Source organism: Onychostruthus taczanowskii, unplaced genomic scaffold (assembly GCF_017590055.1).
Source record: "Onychostruthus taczanowskii isolate IOZ18803 unplaced genomic scaffold, ASM1759005v1 scaffold24, whole genome shotgun sequence".
Lineage (NCBI taxonomy): Eukaryota > Metazoa > Chordata > Aves > Passeriformes > Passeridae > Onychostruthus > Onychostruthus taczanowskii.
Window position 1 is genome coordinate 1,224,493 of NW_024499684.1, and position 18,149 is coordinate 1,242,641.

The following is an 18,149-nucleotide window of genomic DNA, read 5'->3' on the forward strand; positions in this document are numbered from 1 at the left end:
TTGATGTACTGTGCTGTTGTACTGACTTGACACTAATCTCTGCCACTTAGAGCAAATGAGAATAAATCACCTCTCCTCTCTTATCTTCTCCACCCCGAGTTGTGTGTGCACTTGCAGCTCAAGCTGGCTCAAGGTTTATTTAAATCCATGCTTTCCCAGCAATCCTGTCCTGCCAATTCAGTTTGGGTTGGGAAAAGGTCAGGAGCAGCCCTGGAGTTGGCACTTGCACAGTGCTGAATCACTTGGTCACTGCGGTCAGCTTTCAGAATGCAGGTAGGACATGACAAAGGAAAAGGGGAAATTATCTCAGCAGCTGAAAATGCCTGGGAAAAAATGGGGTTGACTCCAAAGTCTGATCCCATAATGGGGATCTAATTTACTGGCCTGGTAAAAGGGCTGTGGAGCTCAAGTGAAATAAAACCACGCTTGCTCAGCTGTTGAGCTGCAGAAATGTGAGCTGAAATATTAATTGGAGAAGGGCTTTACATTAAAGCTGTCATGTTTGTGAGCATGGAGTTCAGCGAGGTATGTCCAGTGGGCTCAGGTTTGGGATTGCTCCCTAGTCCTCACTGTCAATCTGAATCACAGCTCTCCAGTTCAGGGGCTTTAGCAGAGCTGTGAGCTCTCTGTTCATTCTGAGCCCTGCCGTGTTTAACACAGGGTTCTCTTATTTCTGCCATCTATAAACCAAGTCATAATTGCCCAAATATTTACACTGATGTTTATTTCTGGCAGTGATTTGGTGTTTGTCACGCACATTATGATTATGAAGCAACATTTCTGTGCAGTTGAGAGGTATTTCAAATTACTTGCCTACTGAACAAGCAAATGTTTCATTTCCTTCAGATTGCCACTGCTGCTTTTTATGAGAACAAGGACCTAATTATGATTCCACAATTTGTGTACTGTAAGCTCAAGAATCAGAAGGTGACAAAAGGTAAGTTTTTACAACAATAAAACGTTCTCCCTGATGTAGCACAGCCTTGACTGAGAGATTTTCCTACGGCATTTAAATACATTTTATTTCAGAGGGATCTAAAAATAGAGTGTACAAATTCTGGAGTTCTGAGACCTGTTGCCTCCAGTTTTCCTTTGCTTCTCATTTCTGACCCACACACATCTGTGAATATTTTCCATGGAGTACTTTCAGTTGATATAAAAAATGCAATAGATTTTTGGATTCTGGTTCTATATTTTAACTGATTTCATGGTTTTTGTGGAAATGTGTGGGAGTTGAAACCAAGCCTCATTTCTTTGTGGGGTTCAGTTGGTTTCCTCCCCGTTGATTGAATGTGGGCTTTATTTGCTTATAGCATAAAATATGTTGACATCTTCATGTGTTCTGTTTCAATATATTCATTAAAAAATCATATTCCAGGGAATGAAATTACTGGAGTTGTGCTTGAGCAAATCCTGGTGGTGGCTGGAATGTTCAGCCTGCCCAAGAACTACTGTTTTGTCTGAAATGGAAGACAGCTCTCTTCATATTGTATCAAATCAAAACCATTAACGCATCAATTTAAAAAAAAATAGGAAAGAAAATCCATGGTACAGCAGAGGTAACAAAAAGCTGAAGTAAACCAGATGCCTCCCCACAGACTAAATGGGGGTAACCAGATTCAATATGGAACTGATAATATGATAATAAACCTGGAGATACAGCACAGCTGAGGGATTTCCTTCCTGCTGCCTCCTCTGGACACAAACCCAGGTTTTGGAGCATGGAACAGGCACTGCCTGGTCCAAAATGACACAGTGATCAATATCTTAGTGAGCTTTTACTAATTCACATTCCAAATATCCTTGCTTTTGCAGTTTTTTTATCAAGATGTGCAGCATGAAAGTTACATTCTGTTCTATTTATCAGTTTTGTTCGTCAGGTGTTATTTAATCATAAATTAGATACCATACATAATCATAATAAAAGAGAGAAGGTGAGAATGAACATTTCCTGTCAGGGGCAATGCCCACCAAGGAGTTCCCCAGCAGTTCCTCCACTGCCACCCTCAGCACTACAACAGTGAGCAGGGCTGGGCACAGAGCCCAGAAAAAAGGGGTGGAACTTCCACTGCTGCCAAGAAAAAGAGACATGAAATTCTACCTTTGCATTTGCATATTTGTACTGCAAACAGAAAGTGACCTCAAATCAACAGCAGATGTTATTTTTTCAGCTAATTTGTTTGTGTGTCATTCCAGGCAGTCCCAGCCTGAGGAATTTGGGCACAGCCTGGATGGTGGGGTGTGGAGCTCTGAGTGGCACTGCCCTCTGTCAGCTGCTCCTCAGGAACCAGCAGCACAGGCCAGCAATCCCAAGGAATAATGTCAATTCTTACCTGTTTCCATTAAAAAAAAAAAAAAAAAAAAAAAAAAATCCCCCCCCGAAGGTTTTTGGAAAATTTGTGTTCTTAAAAAAAAAAAAAAACTGGAGGATTTTTTAACAAGGATATAGCAATCATGTATGTGGATGTTTTCCCCACCCATCCCAAAATAAAAAAGTTATAAAATTGCTTCTTTTAGCAGCTTCCCAGGCTTGTTGTGTCCTTCGGGCCCTGAGGATGCACTGCTCTGAACTAACAGAACATAAATGTTGTGTCTCTGCCTGTGGGAAATGTTGTAAACATCCACGTGGAGACCACAAAAAAAATCAATAAAAGTGGAAAATCACCATTGTACCTGCTGCTGTCAGTGCAGCAGGAAAGTTCACAGCCCATTCCAGCAGTTTGATGGCCCTCCTGCTAATGCCAGGGAAATAATTGTAATCCAGCAGCACAGCCCAGCAGGGAGGCAGCTTATTTTCAAAACACAGCCACAGTGAGAAAACCAGCAACTCTTAAACTGTGAAAAATGAGTAGTTTGCTTTCTCCAGACAGGATTTTTTTTTTTTTCATGGCTCAAGCTACAGTTTTTAGTTTTGATTTGAGTTATTGTGCCCAGGCTTTTTTAGCAGGAGGACTGGATTGATGTCAGTGTCATATCCCAAAGCCTGGCAGCAGTTTTGATCTGCAGTGTTGTGAGATGAAGATGAAACCCTTCCTAGCCCTCTCTGGTCATCTGAAGAGCAGCCCTGCCCTGCCTGAAAGGAGTTCTGTCCACAAACTCAGCCGTGGACTCTCGGTTTAATCCTCTGAAATGCCTCCGAGCATTCTTGCCAAAATCCATGTGCTTTTCTCGTCCAGAGCTCTCCTGACCTGATTGAAATGCCAGGCTTCATTTGTGGCTGTGTGTCCTGTGTTTTCCTGGGCAGCAGATTCCCTCAGCTCTGTAAAAACGTGAGTGGCTTTTTGGCAATTGTTTATTTAATTTTGTGTTCCTTCCAGTGTTGGGCTCTCCCTCACACCGAGCCCTCCTCAACTCAAACCCCCACTCTGCTTTTTTCACTGCAAAAAAATGGGATTTTTTTCCACCCCTATTCAGAGAAGGATGATGAGAATTTTAGGAAAACACTGGTCTTTGATTGCTGGAGAAAGATTGATTGGCAGGGGAAGAATTTACAGCTGGATTTATCAGCAGAAATCTGCTTTCTATGATTGTTGTCATGAGCAAGTGGCATCCCCCCTTTTCTTTCTCCAAACTATTCCACCCTGGGAATAAAAGTTACAATTAGATATAAATTAGTTTTAAATCTTAGTCCCTTTTTGCCAAGGTACCATTACCTTTCACCACAGCCTCTTCACTATCAGTATATTTTTTTTAAAAATCAGTCTATTTTAAAAAACCCAACAAACACATCAAACGACCAGAAGATTTTACTTTGTTCATTATATGCAGATATTTTAACTGATTATGGAAGTGATTAATTATTTTTTAAGGCTGTTGATATTCCCTCTCTACCTGGAATGGCACAGCATTCTAAAAAACGTCTGCTAAATGCCCTGCTACAGCAATAAATACCTTAAACACTAGTTACCATTTGGAAACAGATTATCCCTGCTGTTTGCACTCCCACAAAAATGGCATTAACCAGAGATCCAAGCACTGTAACAGTTCCTGAATTTTCAGTGATTTGTGCTGAAACTCAGGAAATTCAGAGCCCCAGAAAGACAGGACAAGAATGACTGAAAGTCTTTGAATGGATTATACCACAAAATGCCCAAATTATCTCTAACTGCCTACTGTGGGTACATTTCAACATTTCTTTGTATTTATAGAACTGTTATTTTAATAATTTGTGTATAAAATTTGTGTTTAGCTCCAGAGAAGATGCACAGAAAGCACCTTTTACCTGCTCTTTGCCTTGGCCCTGATGGGAAACTGCACCTGTGGACTGAGCCTTGTTCTAAAGATGCCAGAACCCAAATCCTCCTGGGTCCTCTGCTTTCTTCACCACCTTCCCTGGCTTATTGGGAGCTTTGGAGTTTTGTTCCTTGACATTTTGGTATCATTTTCCTGTTACAGCTAAAGATTCAAGTAGGCTTACTAATAAATAGATCAGAAATGAAGTGGATTCTTTTTAAATTCACAATTTTTTCTAACCTGATAATAAAACCTTCTTGCTGAACAATAATTTTTACCCTTTCTATAATGATAATTCTTACAAGAACAGCAAGTTTAGAGAAAATGCCAAAATTAAAGCTACTTTGAACAGGTTAATTTATAACTTGGAGTCAGTAAGTAGACACTAAAAGTTGGTAAGGGTTGCACATGGTGTTGGGGTATTTTTATATTTAATATATTCATAGCCAGTGTAGTAGTTATTGTTAGTCATGCTCTTTCCAGGTGGAGCTTTGGCATTTTGTGATCAAGAAATAAAAAGCAAAATCTTTGGAGAAACTTTTGTACCTTGGCTTTAAACACCTGGTGAAAATGGATGGATTGGGACTGTGCACTACAGTCACCTGTCTTCTTACCAGAGCTCGGATTTGCACTTAAAAGAGCAAAAAAGGGAGATTTTCTGATTTTTTTTCTGTAGGAAGAATTGTAGGTTTATGTGTGAAAACATCTCAGTGCTTAACTCCATGAGCTGGAGCCATAAACCAGGATGGAACAAGGAGGGATTCCAGGCATTTTGTGTTAATCCATTCCAGATTAAAAGCAAGTTCTTCCCCAGATTTACCTGGAACTCTTCCAGGAGTTCTGATTCCCAGAAGTTCTGATTCCAGTCGGTGTTGTCTTTCTGATTAAAGGAATTTCAGAAGGCCCTGCAATCAGAGGAGTGACCAGACAGCCCTGGCCTCGGGATGGGCCCTGAAATTCCAGTGCCATTCCCAAGCCCCAGCTTGTGGGCTGGGTAAAACCTTCTGCACCACGGAACACAATCCCCCACTGAGCTGGGGACACTGAACTGTGGGCTCTGGTCTGTTCTGAAACAAATTCTGCTGTTCTCTGTTATGGGACAGTGCATTCTGTGAGCAAACTGTGGGATTCAGGGGGTTATTCCATGAACCAAGTCCTGACTTTCTCCTGCTCCAGCCCCCAGCTGGAAACATAAATCAGGCAGTATTTATTTACCCAAAAACCCCCAGAACTTGATTTTGACGACCCTCATAGTACATTCTATACAGATTTGCAGATGCTTTTCTATGATAGACTGTGAAAATCAACTTTTTATTGCCCCCAAAGCTCCCCCGCTCCATTCCCTGCCTGGGACTGCAGTGCCAGCCTGCACATGACATCAATTCCTGGGCTCTGCCTTGATTGGGGTCTGAATCCAATCTTGTTAATAGTCCTCCAGTTCAAATTGTATTGGAAACAGATGCTTCCAAATCAGGTTGAGGAGCTTACAGGAATCTGGTCAAGTATAAAGTGTTGGTTGGGAATGGATGAAGTATTTGTAATCAAGAGAAAACAAAAGCAGACCTCCTGCTTGGAGAGCCCTGAAGGTAAGGGAGGCACTGCTTTTAGAAAGAACTTCACTGCTGCCTCTTGCCAAGCAAGAAGATAAAAATCTGACAAATTTATCCATCACTTCAGTCCAGAAACCAAAGGATGGGCCACCTGGGTCTTGGAAAACAGGAATTAACCCCAAAAGTCCTAATTTATAAGAGGGAGGCATTTCATCATTGGTATTTGTGTAACAGTCTGTTTTGAGGAGAAGTTGCCTAATTCTGGTTGACTTTATTCCTGATTGTGTCCAGAGTTTCATTAGGTGGAAAATAAACCCTCATTTCTCAAGGTCCAAGGCAGGATTAAGAGTTCACTCACTCTGTGTCTGCTGCACTATTCCTGTGCTTCCATCTGACACGGACTAATCCTGGAAACAAATGGGCTCCTGCTCAGGCTGGAGCAGCAGCTCCAGGGCAGGATTCCCCCAGAGCCCCTTCAGCCTGGCTTAAGGGATAGCAACACCCTCACCCCAAAGCTGTGCTGGCTGCAGTTAGAGGGGTTTGGCTGCACAAACAGCCAATTACTCCCATAATTAATGGGATTGTCCAGTTGTCTGTAGAGCATGAGCTGCCCTCATGTTCACTTTGAGAGGAGTTTCATCACTGCACATTTCAATTACAAATTGGACAGAATTTCCTTTTCCAGTCAATGTTTCCTCTCACTTTGCAGCAGGAGATGGTTGGGATTCCTCGAGGTATTCTGGAGCTTGTCAGAGATGCTAAATCCGGGTTTGGATTTTAGTAGAGCTTTATGTTCTGTGCATGACTATTTAATGTTTCCCTTGTACACAGGGCTGCAGTCCTACTTGTTTGAAAATCCTAAATCAGTCCAGCCCTTGGTCTTGGAGCAGCACCATCCTGAAGCTTCTAAGAGCCTGAATCTAGTGCAAGTTTTTCTGGAAAACTTCATCCTTTCCTCTTATTTCCTCCCCTGTGTCCTTCCTCCCCTGCTCCCTCCAAACCCAAACAACTCTGCTTTGTGTTTAGCTCAGAAAAAAACCCTTCACCAAGATTTTTTCCTTATTTTTTAGCTTTGACATCACCCTATTGTCTGGGAATTATGTCCAGCTCTTCCACATGTTTTCCTTTTCATTTAACATGGCCAGGCTGTGACTGGATGGCCAGAGTTTATTCAGCAAGAGCCAAGCTGAATTCTCCTGCACCTTTGGAATCCTTTCTAACCCTCTACAAAACATCAGGCTCTGCAATTTAATTACTGGGCTAAAAATAGAAGCCTGGCCTGACAATTGAGCCAGAGGAGTTTTCCAGCCAGACACTGAACTTCTCTGCACTCCTGTAAATGATTGAGGTTGCCTCCAGTTTTTAAACTCAGCTTTTAAATTCATCTCAGATTTTTAAATTGCCAGTACATTGTTTAATTTCGTGGAACAAATGTGCTGCAGTAGCTCAGTGGCTGTTGGAAAGTTTACCCTGAAACCCACTTTGGGTGTCTCCTCCACTCTGGGCTCTCTCTGGAGGTCTGAAAGTTCCTGGATTCGGTATTTTGGCAGTTTAGCTTTGTTTGTTTGTTTTGTTGGTTTTGTTGTTGTTGGTTTGGGGTTTTTTTGTTTGTTTGTTTTTGTTGTTTTAAAAAAAGAAGCAGCTGATATATTTGCTGCACAAGCATTCTGGAAATACTCTTTTATAAGGTGCACATAATGAGTGTTTGTCATTTATTCACCTGCAGAGCTCTGGGGCTGTTGCCAGTGTGGTGGCTCGGATGGTTTTTCCAGCCTTAAAAACTCCAAGGTTCTGTCATTCTGTAATCCACGGTGGGACTTCCAACAGATTCCCACGGTTTCCAGGGAAGCCTCTGTTAGAAGCCAAAGTGGTTTGTACCAAACTCAGAACTCAAGTACAAAACTCCTCAATTATCCAGCAAAACTTCAGGAGAATTGTGATTATTTTGCATTTAAGGGCTGCCTGTGCTCCAAGGCAATGATTTTACTGCAGAGCTGACACCGTCAGCAGAAAGGACAAGGACACATTTGTTAATTCCTTTTACATGAGCAGTGTTTCAATGGCCTGCTTTACAATGGGGATAAATAATTATGTCTAATTGCACAACTCGTGCTGAAAACCGCTCTAAATGTTGAGTCATTTGTTGTCTGAGTGTCAGTGCCTGGAAATTTGGCTGCCTGGAAGTTTTGCAGCAGATGAGAATTGTGTTTTGTGACCAGGCCCTGCTGAACTATTGCTAAGAAGAGTTTTAAAATAATTTTTAATAACTTTTTCTCCTTACCAGCCTCTCCTCTCCTTTTAGACATTTGTGGGCTGATCAAGAAGCTCCTTTGATTTCAGGTAATTTAAAAGGACACAATATAAATTTTGGTTTTAAATAATAAAAACTAAACAAAAATAAATTTGTTTTTAATTAATAAACTAATGGATTCAATGGATTGCATTTAAATTCCTACCAAAAGCACCCCCTGGAAATGAAATGTTTTCCCTGTGTTTTTGAGGATCCATTAGTTTATTAGTTTCAGTCTGTATTTCCCTGATTTCTGGAGTGAGTAGAGGGAATTAAAAATTAACCTTTTCAGTCCATAAATTAAAATGCAATTTGTTGTCCTCCCAGATTTATCTGCTGTACCCATGAGATTAGCAATCTCCTGCTTGGCTGTGATTGAAACCATGACTTGTTCCTTCTTAATGCCCTTAGAATTTGTTCTTCCATCATTTCTTCAAAGATTATTTCTCCTTTTATTGCTGCTCTGTGTAATCCTGTTTTGGGCTGTCTTTTTATCCCCGTTTCATACTGCTGGTTAGAACAGCCAAATGTGGGGTGTATAAAGTTGCTGTGATTTAATTTGAGGCTTTTGACTGAAAATAATTTGAATTTTTGCATGTGAAGCAGCGGTAGTTATTTACTGATAGCTCATATATAAGTAATTACTGTGTATGGGTTAAATCAAGGCTTCAGTTTGAGTAAATTTTATTTCCATACTCAAACATTCCAGGTTAAAGGCAGATCCTGATCACCTCTTCCTTAATCCCAGGAAAACACAGCATGGAGCTCCCATCCCAGTTACTTTATTGGAGAGCAAAGTGCCTTAAATCTTCTTGATTTATTTTACTAATTCTTCCCTAGTGCTGCTTGTAATCCGAGATTAACGGCATTGTTTGCTAATTTCATTGTTTTAACTATCATGGAAATCTCATTAACTAAAGGAAACATCTAAAATGTCTGCAGGGCTTTATTTTTAAACAAATTAATCCCATTTTAAATAAATTTACCCCACCACAGTTCTCTGCTGTCGTCAGCAATCTCCTCCAAGACTGGAGTTACTCCTGGTTGTTACATCCCAGCTTTGATGTTCAATAAGAAAACTGTGTCTAAAATAAGAAAACTCTGCTTTATTTGCACCTTCTGCCTTTCTCCTGGAAAATGAGGTTTTCCCAAGTCCAGCCTGGTGTTCCCCCTCCCCAAACTTGTGTTCCTGGGAAGGGGAGTTGGCTCAGCACGAGTGTGGAGCCACAGCTGGTCACTCCAGCCTCCCATTCCCTCTGTCCCCTACCAAGGAGCTCTCCAGAATCCTCTGCAAGCAACAAAAGCTGCTCCCACAATTTTTGGGGTACAACCCCTGTATTCCCAAAGCCGCTGGCGGACACGGCACTGCTCCCTGCAGAGGCTGGGCAGTCAGGAGCACAGTGATCCCTGGCTCAGGAGCCTTGGGACAGCATCCATGGATGTCCCAGCTGGAGCAGCCCAGTTCCCTGCTCCGTGCTGGGATGAGCTGGGATCGCTGCTGGAGCAGCCCAGTTCCCTGCTCCGTTCTGGGATGAGCTGGGATCGCTGTTGGAGCAGCCCAGTTCCCTGCTCCGTGCTGGGATGAGCTGGGATTGCAGATGGAGCAGCCCAGTTCCCTGCTCCGTACCGGGATTGCTCCTGAAGCAGCCCAGTTCCCTGCTCCGTACCGGGATTGCTCCTGGAGCAGCCCAGTTCCCTGCTCCGTACCGGGATTGCTGCTGGAGCAGCCCAGTTCCCTGCTCCGTGCTGGGATGAACTGGAATTGCTCCTGGAGCAGCCCAGTTCCCAGCTCCGTACCGGGATTGCTGCTGGAGCAGCCCAGTTCCCTGCTCCGTGCTGGGATGAACTGGAATTGCTCCTGGAGCAGCCCAGTTCCCAGCTCCGTGCTGGGATTGCTCCTGGAGCAGCCCAGTTCCCTGCTGGGATGAGCTGGGATTGCCGCCGGGCCGTGTCCCCTGCCCTGGGAGGTGACAGGGATGCACGCAGACATTCCCCGGCAGCACAGCTTCGCTCCAGAGGCTCTGGACCTGTCCCCTGGAAGCCGTTCCAGCTTTTCCAAACCCCAGGCCGGGAGTTTCCCGGCCCTCCTGCCGGCTAAGGAGCCCCATCGCAGAGGCGAGTTAAATCCAGCCCCTGCTGGGGGGTGTTAAGGGAATCTTAATGGCACGAGGGAGGATTCATGAATATTAACAGCTTCCAGTGCCTCGGTGTCCATCGTGTGGCTGCTTGTGAGAGGCTGCTGGAAATATATGGGACGGAGACAGGGCATTGATTCACTCCAGGATGAGGGGGGTCGCCCTAATGTGCTCCAAACAGCTTTTAAATAATGACTGCGGAGGAATTAAGACCAGTTTAATCCGACTAAATAATACTCCTAATGATAAACCATTAAAATCAAGTTGACTTTTAGATTCTAGCAATTGTATCAGACAAGGTGATTACACTCACCATCAGTACTGATAATCATTAAAATAGATTAAACCATGGACTGGGAAATGAGAGATGCTGGGTGACTCTGGCAGAAATGCTGCTTTGACTTTCCAGCAGGGCCCCTCCTGCTCCCTGGAACTTCTGCTGCTCCCTGAGGATTCAGGGACCAGGCACTGTTCTCCACGAGCCTCAGAATGAGCAACTCTTGAAACAGCACATTTTATCTCAAAATGTCTTGGGAGGGTGGCTGCAGACAACAGGAAGGAAAAGGATTATGTGGTCTTGCCTTGGTCCACCCACTCTGCCTGGAGCCCAGCCCTTGTTCTGCTGGAGGACATTTTCCAGGGTGGGAACACATCCAGAGGGAATCCTCACTGGGAACTGAGCTTTGATTCCTTCAGCAGCAGCCTGAGGTTTCTCCTCTTAAAGGAAGTTCCTGTAGATGTGGCCCAAAGTGACTCTTGAGGAAGCTGGGCATTCAGAGCTGCCCCGAGCAGAGCCTCAGCCCTGAGCTGCACGTGGCTGGACCCCAGCTAGCCCTAAAGCCAGCTCTGCCCACGGGGTCAGAACCAGGTGGTCTTTGAGGTCCCTGCCAAGCCACACCATTCTGTGATCCTGTGACAATGGGAAGGACCAGAAGCAGCCAAGGCAGCGGGGAGAGAGAGGAGGAACCTCGTCAGAGCTGCTCTTTTCTTGCCACAGGCAGCACCTCTGCCCCGTGGATTGGCCAGAATCCCAGAGCTTGATGATAAAAATCCCCTCCCCAGGAAGAGAGAAGGTGTTCTGTGAGAGGACGGTGCAGAAGAGCTCTTGGGCACGTTGGAGAAGGAATTTCTCAGTGTTCCAGAAGGCTCCTTGGCAATGGAGCCTCCCCCTGCAGTGTTCCCTGTGAGCCACCTCATCCCTCTGAGGGCTCTAACTCAGCCTGGAGTGTTTGGGGTGATCCAGGGCAGCGTGGCTGCTGCTCTGCCCTGGGAATATTGATATGGAGCACTCACTTGTCTGTGCCTTCAATTGCAAAGGGCTTTTTAAAATTGATTACTGGTCTGGCTCAAGTTATTGGATGACCCTGTAAATACAGAGCGAGGATGGGCGTTTTATGATGTCTGACTTGCCTACAATATTTTTTTATTAAGTAAACGGTAATGGAAATATTGGGTTTTCATTCCTTGCTTGCTCCTTTCCCAACAATTGCCAGTAAATCAAAGTTGCAAAGAGCTGCTCTGTGCTGGCAAAGCTGACAGAGCCTGGTGGGCACTCATTTTGGAGATGATATGCCCTTATTTCTAGGCACTCAGCAGACTTCAGCGCTGATGTATTGACACTCCCAGCTTTCAGGTCAAGGAAATAGTGCAGGAAAGCATTTCCAGCAGAGAAATGCCCATATTTTAAAGTAAGGACTGCCGGTGGTAGCGACGCCAATTTGCTGAGGTACAAAAATGCCACACTTAGAAAGCAAGGAAGTATTTCTTCCCTTCTTCTTCCAACATCACGTCTGGGTGTCTCCATATCCATCAGGCACTTTGGACAGCACAGAAATCCCTGTGAGCCCCTGGCCACGGGGCCAGGCTTGGGCCATCTCTCCCATCACACATCTCACACCCACGGCCAGGCAACTGGGGCGCCTTCCCACCCTCCCAGGAAGGATTTTTCCCTTACATCTGATCCAAATCCCCTTTCTTTTAAGTTATTTGTTCATAACCCAAGAGCAGCCAGTCCGGATCAGCCTGGTTTCTTTAGGACGGGTGATTCCAGCTGGGATTCCCTGGGATACTGGGAGCCCCGGGATGCCGGGACTGGCCGGGACATCGCTGCTGCTCTGCCAGGGGAGCTGTGAGCCCGCATCCCTCATCACATCCTGCATCCCATCCCGCATCCCTCATCACATCCTGCATCCCACCCCGCATCCCTCATCACATCCTGCATCCCATCCCGCACCCCTCATCCCATCCCGCACCCCTCATCCCATCCCGCACCCCTCATCCCATCCCGCACCCCTCATCCCATCCCGCACCCCTCATCCCATCCTGCATCCCTCATCACATCCCTCATCCCATCCCGCATCCCTCATCCCATTCCTCATCCCCCATCCCATGGCGGCCGGGGCCGCTCCCACCAGATGGAGCAGTTGCTGTTCCAGCGCTGCCGAGCCGTGAATCCCAAACTCTGCGGAGCTGCGGCTCCAGCACGGACGCGCTGATCCTGCGGCTGCTCCCGGGTGTGGATCTGCCGCGGAGCTCCCGGAGCTACGAGAACCAAACCCCAGCCCTCCTTTGCTTCTCTCGTTTTAGCAGCCTCTGCTTCCCGAGCAAGTCCCAGCTCTGCCCGTGTTTTTCCCAGCTTTGCCCGGTTTTAGCTGTTTTAGCACGATCTTTTCACTCTCTTTGGCCAAAAGGGCAAAGAGGTGATCAGGGATCAGACAACACACAACAGTGAAACGTGCTCCAGGTGTGGACTGGGGGTGTCTCTCCAGAGGGGAGCAGAGGATGCCCACACAGCCACCCCATCCCTTGGCACCGCTCTGGGGCTGGACCTTGTGGCTCTGCACAACCCCCAGACAGGGACAGGAGGAGAGGGAACGGCCTCAGGCTGGGCCAGGGGAGGGGAGGGTTGGATATTGAGAGAATTTCTTCTCAGAAGGGGCTGTCCAGCCTGACACAGCTGCTCAGGGCAAAGTGGTGAAGTCCCCGGCCCTGGAGGGATTTATCAGCCCTGTGGATGTGGCACTTGGGGACATGGCCAGTGTGGCCTTGGCACTGCTGGGGGAATGGTTGGACTCCATGACCTCAGAGGGCTGTTCCAAACTGACAGTTTTCTGAGTCTGTTCCTTGACTCTCCTACTGCTTTAAAAAGAAATTGTTCCTAAGCCCTCCTGCCCTGGCTGCACTCTGCCATGGAGGGTGGTGTTAAACCCTGTGTGCCCGTACTAACCACGAGAGGTAAAACTTGAGATTCTTCCATCTGCTCTGCTGGAGGTGAACCTCGGGGTCCAGGTACCCCCAGAATTTGGAAGGCTCAGCCAGAACTCCAGATGTTGCAGTTTGGAGCTGGCTCTGAGCTGGTGAAACACCAAGGTGGGATTTATTATTGCATCATTTGTCTGCACATCGAAAATAAGATTGTGTTACATAATCGCATCTCATTTGTTATTTATTGCTTTCTCTCCCTGCACAGATGTGGATGTTTCTCCCTCTCTCCTGGTGGATAATCCCTGTGGTTTTCCTGCTGGGCTGTGGGAGGTGCTGTGGGATGGGTGGGGAGCCAGGGGCTGGAGGGACAGGATGGGTTGAAGTTTTTCCAAAGAAAACCAACATCTTTTACCTGTTAATGCCTACAAAACTGCAGGAACTTCTGCAAACAGCGAGTTCAGGGGCCATGGCTTGTCCTGGGAGGTGAAATACTTGGACATCGAGCTGATACTGCTACAAAAAATGTCCCAAAGTTTGATGGCACCAAACCCCATCACTGCTTGTGCAGGTAACTCTCCCGTGCCTGCCTGCTGCCTTTTCCTGCCTTTTCCTGCCTTTTCCTGAAGTGCAGGCAGGGCAGGCAGAGTCACCCCCAGGCTCCTGCTGTGCTGCCTGGGCATGACAATCCAGATCCAGGTGCTGCCAAAGTGCAATCCTTGCTGCTCAGTGCAAAAAAAAACCCTGCAGCAGGAGCTTTCCCTGGTGCCCTCCCTGCCCAGCAGCCTTCCAGAGCTCAAGGAGCTCTCAGGGCATGGTGGGGGTTTGGGAGTGTCCTGTGCAGGGCCAGGGGTTGGACTGGATGATCGCTGTGGGTCCCTCCCTGCTCAGGATGTTCTGTGATTCTGGGACTCTTCTGTCTCACAGAGCATCCCACAGTGAGCTGAGCCCATCCACACCCCGGGTAAAACCCACATCCTGCTGAGAGAAAGTGAGATTTAGGATTTAGAAATAGTATGAGGTGAAAGGGCTTGGAAGGGGCTCTGCATTGCACCAAAATCTACAGGTGGTTGTGGGTGCCAACCCTGCTGCTCACACAGAGCACTCGGAATAGATTCTGCTCTCTAATCCAGACGGATCAGCCCTTGGAGCACATCCTTCCTCCCAGTCTCCCCCATGCCCACACGTATCAGTTCCATCTCCCAAACCACAACAGACAAATGATTTGAGTTGTGTTTTGGATCCCACAGCAAATTTAACACGACCCCGGCGGTGCCGGCGCTGCAAGAACTCGCCCCAAGCACAAAGCTGGAGACAGGTTTGATTTTAAACCTCTTTATCCAATATTCCAGCTCCTACTTAAAAGCAGGTGTACGATGGGCACGTAATAAATGTTGATCTTCTCGCTCCAACTCTCTGCTAATGTGATTTTTGGTGCTGCATCATGTAGAAAATATGAATTCTTGTTTTCTTATGTAAAAGTGCTGTCACAAACCCCAGCAAGTTTTCAGTGTGATGAGACCCTTAAAAAGGGGAGATTTTTGTTGTGCTGTAGTTACTGATGTCTTCTGCAAAGGAGATCCTTAGGACACGGGAGCAGCTCTGGCTGCCAGTGCTGGGAATCCCTTGGACCCCCACGGAACGCAGGGACAGCGATGGAAAACCTCCCCAGCTTCTTGGCAGGGTCTGTCCTGCCTTGCTCTGTGCTTCTCTCAGGTTTTTCACTTGTGACCAGCCTGTGTCCCCTCCCTGCCTGTGTCCCTCACTGCTCTCACACAGAAAGGCTTTCCCTGCCAGCCTGACACCGCTTGTCTGAACTCACTGCTGTCCCTAAGGTGACCTGGTGGCACCAAGGGACACAGGGACGGTTTCCTCTCCATGCAGAATTCCCTCAGCAATGCTGTCCTGGCCCTGGCTGCTGCACAGCACGAGGGTTTCTCACTGACTGTCCCAAAGGTGAAGTTGTTGGTGAATGTTTGATCATTCCTCTGCAGCCCAAATTAATTAAACCACACCGGATCTGTTGTGTGGAATAAATGGGAATAATTTTACGTGGTGGAGTGATTACAATGTGTGCTCTTCCAGGGCACATATGGGAAAGCAGGGTCCTTTGCTGGGTGGGGAGGGTGCTCCCCTGCTTTTCCATACATCCCTGAGCTAAGAGGGAATGTGGAGTAATGCAGGGTGACTTAATACCCAACATGACAGATGGATAATCCACACCCATGTAAAACGTTGTAAGCACCAGCTGCACGTGACCAGCCTTCATCCAAAACATGTGTGGATCTCCAGCATTCCCTGCACAGCACTCCCTGCACAGCATTCCCTGCAGAGCATTCCGTGCACTGCATTCCCTGCACTGCATTTCCTGCACAGCATTTCCTGCACAGCACTCCCTGTACAACACTTCCTGCACTGCATTCCCTGCACAGCACTCCCTGTACAGCATTTCCTGCACAGCACTCCCTGCACTGCATTCCCTGCACAGCACTCCCTGCACAGCACTCCCTGTGCTGCATTCCCTGCACAGCACTCCCTGTACAACACTTCCTGCACTGCATTCCCTGCACTGCATTCCCTGCACAGCATTCCTTGCACAGCACTTCCTGTACAGCATTCCCTGCGCTGCATTCCCTGTGCTGCATTCCCTGCACCAACACTCCCTGCACAACATTCCCACCTGTCTCATTCCGACCCCTTGCCAGGGGCAGGGACAGCCCCCAGACCTCCAACTGCTCCAGAAGAAATGACATTACTGACAGCCCACTCAGGAGCAGTGCAAGCATGCATTCCCTGAAAATTCTGTGGTTTTAACTGGCATTGTCTGCACTGCATTCCCTGCACAGCACTCCCTGCACAGCACTCCCTGTGCTGCATTCCCTGCACAGCACTCCCTGTACAACACTTCCTGCACTGCATTCCCTGCACAGCATTCCCTGTACAGCATTGTCTGCACTGCATTCCCTGCACAGCATTCCCTGTACAACACTTCCTGCACAGCATTCCCTGCACAGCACTCCCTGCACTGCACTCCCTGCACTGCATTCCCTGCACTGCATTCCCTGCACAGTACTCCCTGTACAGCATTCCCTGCACTGCATTCCCTGCACAGCACTTCCTGTACAGCATTCCCTGCGCTGCATTCCCTGTGCTGCATTCCCTGCACCAACACTCCCTGCACAACATTCCCTGTGCTGCATTCCCTGCACAGCATTCCCTGTTCTGCATTCCTGGCACTGCATTCCTACCTGTCTCATTCCGACCCCTTGCCAGGGGCAGGGACAGCCCCCAGACCTCCAACTGCTCCAGAAAAAATGACATTACTGACAGCCCACTCAGGAGCAGTGCAAGCATGCATTCCCTGAAAATTCTGTGGTTTTAACTGCAAACTGGGATGTGGAGCCACCAGCCGGAGAACAAAGGTGACAGAGCTGTCAGAACCGAGCTTTGTCTTCAGAACCATTATTCAATCATCAGAAGATGCTGCTGAGAGAGGAGCACAACCCAAATTCCTTAAAAATCCTTTCAGATAATAAGGCCACAGTCAATAGTACCCAGAGAAGAGGAGGAGATTTGGAAGTTCCTTTGGAAAAGATCCAGCTCCTCTCAGAATTCTCCTCCAGGATGTTTGGAGCATTGGGGAGTAGCTCCAGGAGTGTGGGGGAGGCTGTGCCCAGGAGCCCAGACCTGTGCAGGATGGAAGGAAAACCTCTTCAATCCTCTAGAAAGCAACCAAAAAATTAAATTTTGGGTGTTTAATACATGAAATTTCCAGTTTCTAGGAGAATGGTTGCTTCTCTCCATGCTGGTGGTGCTCCCTCAATCCTCACATCTCCAGGAGTTTGGGGTCCCTGGATTCTGTTCAAGGTGAAGGGAACAATGCATTTTGGAAGAGGGGCTTTTTGGATTAACATATTGATAATTCTGGGGTTTGCAAAATTTCTCAGCTCCCGATCCCTCCCACTGCTGGTATTTGCTTTCCAAAAGAGAAAATGGGGTTTGCATTTCCCAGCCACGCCAAGCTTGGGCTCCTGATGCTCAACACAGATCCTGTCCCAGCCGAGCTCTCCGCTGCTGCCCTGGAGGAAAACGGGAATCTGAAGGAAGTGTGGGAAATGGGAATCAAACAGAGTACAAAGAAATGAAGAGCCCAATTTTGGGGAGGGATGAGGAGCACTCCTGCACACAATCCCCCCCTCCTGTGCTGCCTGTGTTCACAGATTCTTGTTTTGACTCATCCTGCAGCTCCAGCTGTGGCAGCAGCTTCTAAGAGAGCGGCTCAAATACAAATTTGATGTTCAAGTGGAGGAATCAACAGAATTATTCAAGTGGTGCAGAAACAGCCTCAGAAAAGAGTGTGTGCAGCATCTCAGCTATTAATGTATTATTCCCCAACAGCACTCCTCGCTCACTGAAAGAGCAGAAAGGCCTGATTGGGAACGCTCCAGTTTATATAAGAATATTAAATATGCCAAAGCTTTTCCAAATAATAGTTTGATTAGTCCCTGCTGGGATCACTCAGGGATCCAGTCCTACCCTGTAGCACCCAGGGCACCTCTACCCACAGCTCCCAGGGTGACATCACACCTGGAAGGGCCACTCGGTGCTTCATTTGCATAAAAAAAGTTCATTAACAAGTAATTAAATGGCAGGAGTGAGGGCCCCACACCCCTGAGCTGTCTGGATGGGCAGGGTTTGGTGGAGGAGCCAAGGAGCTTCTCTGGTACCCCTGACCCTGTT

At 47.1% G+C, this 18,149-nt stretch overlaps 1 protein-coding gene across 1 annotated transcript; it reads left to right on the forward strand.

Moving 5' to 3' along the window:
- The first annotated feature begins 245 nt into the window (after window positions 1-245).
- Window positions 246-4,444, forward strand: LOC121336698 (lysosomal amino acid transporter 1 homolog). Its single transcript, XM_041406070.1, has 6 exons — window positions 246-273; window positions 847-937; window positions 1,030-1,074; window positions 2,197-2,321; window positions 3,177-3,269; window positions 4,190-4,444. Exons 1-6 carry the CDS (start codon window positions 268-270, stop codon window positions 4,397-4,399), a joined length of 570 nt encoding a protein of 189 aa, XP_041262004.1. The 5' UTR covers window positions 246-267; the 3' UTR covers window positions 4,400-4,444.
- Window positions 4,445-18,149: the final 13,705 nt, after the last annotated feature.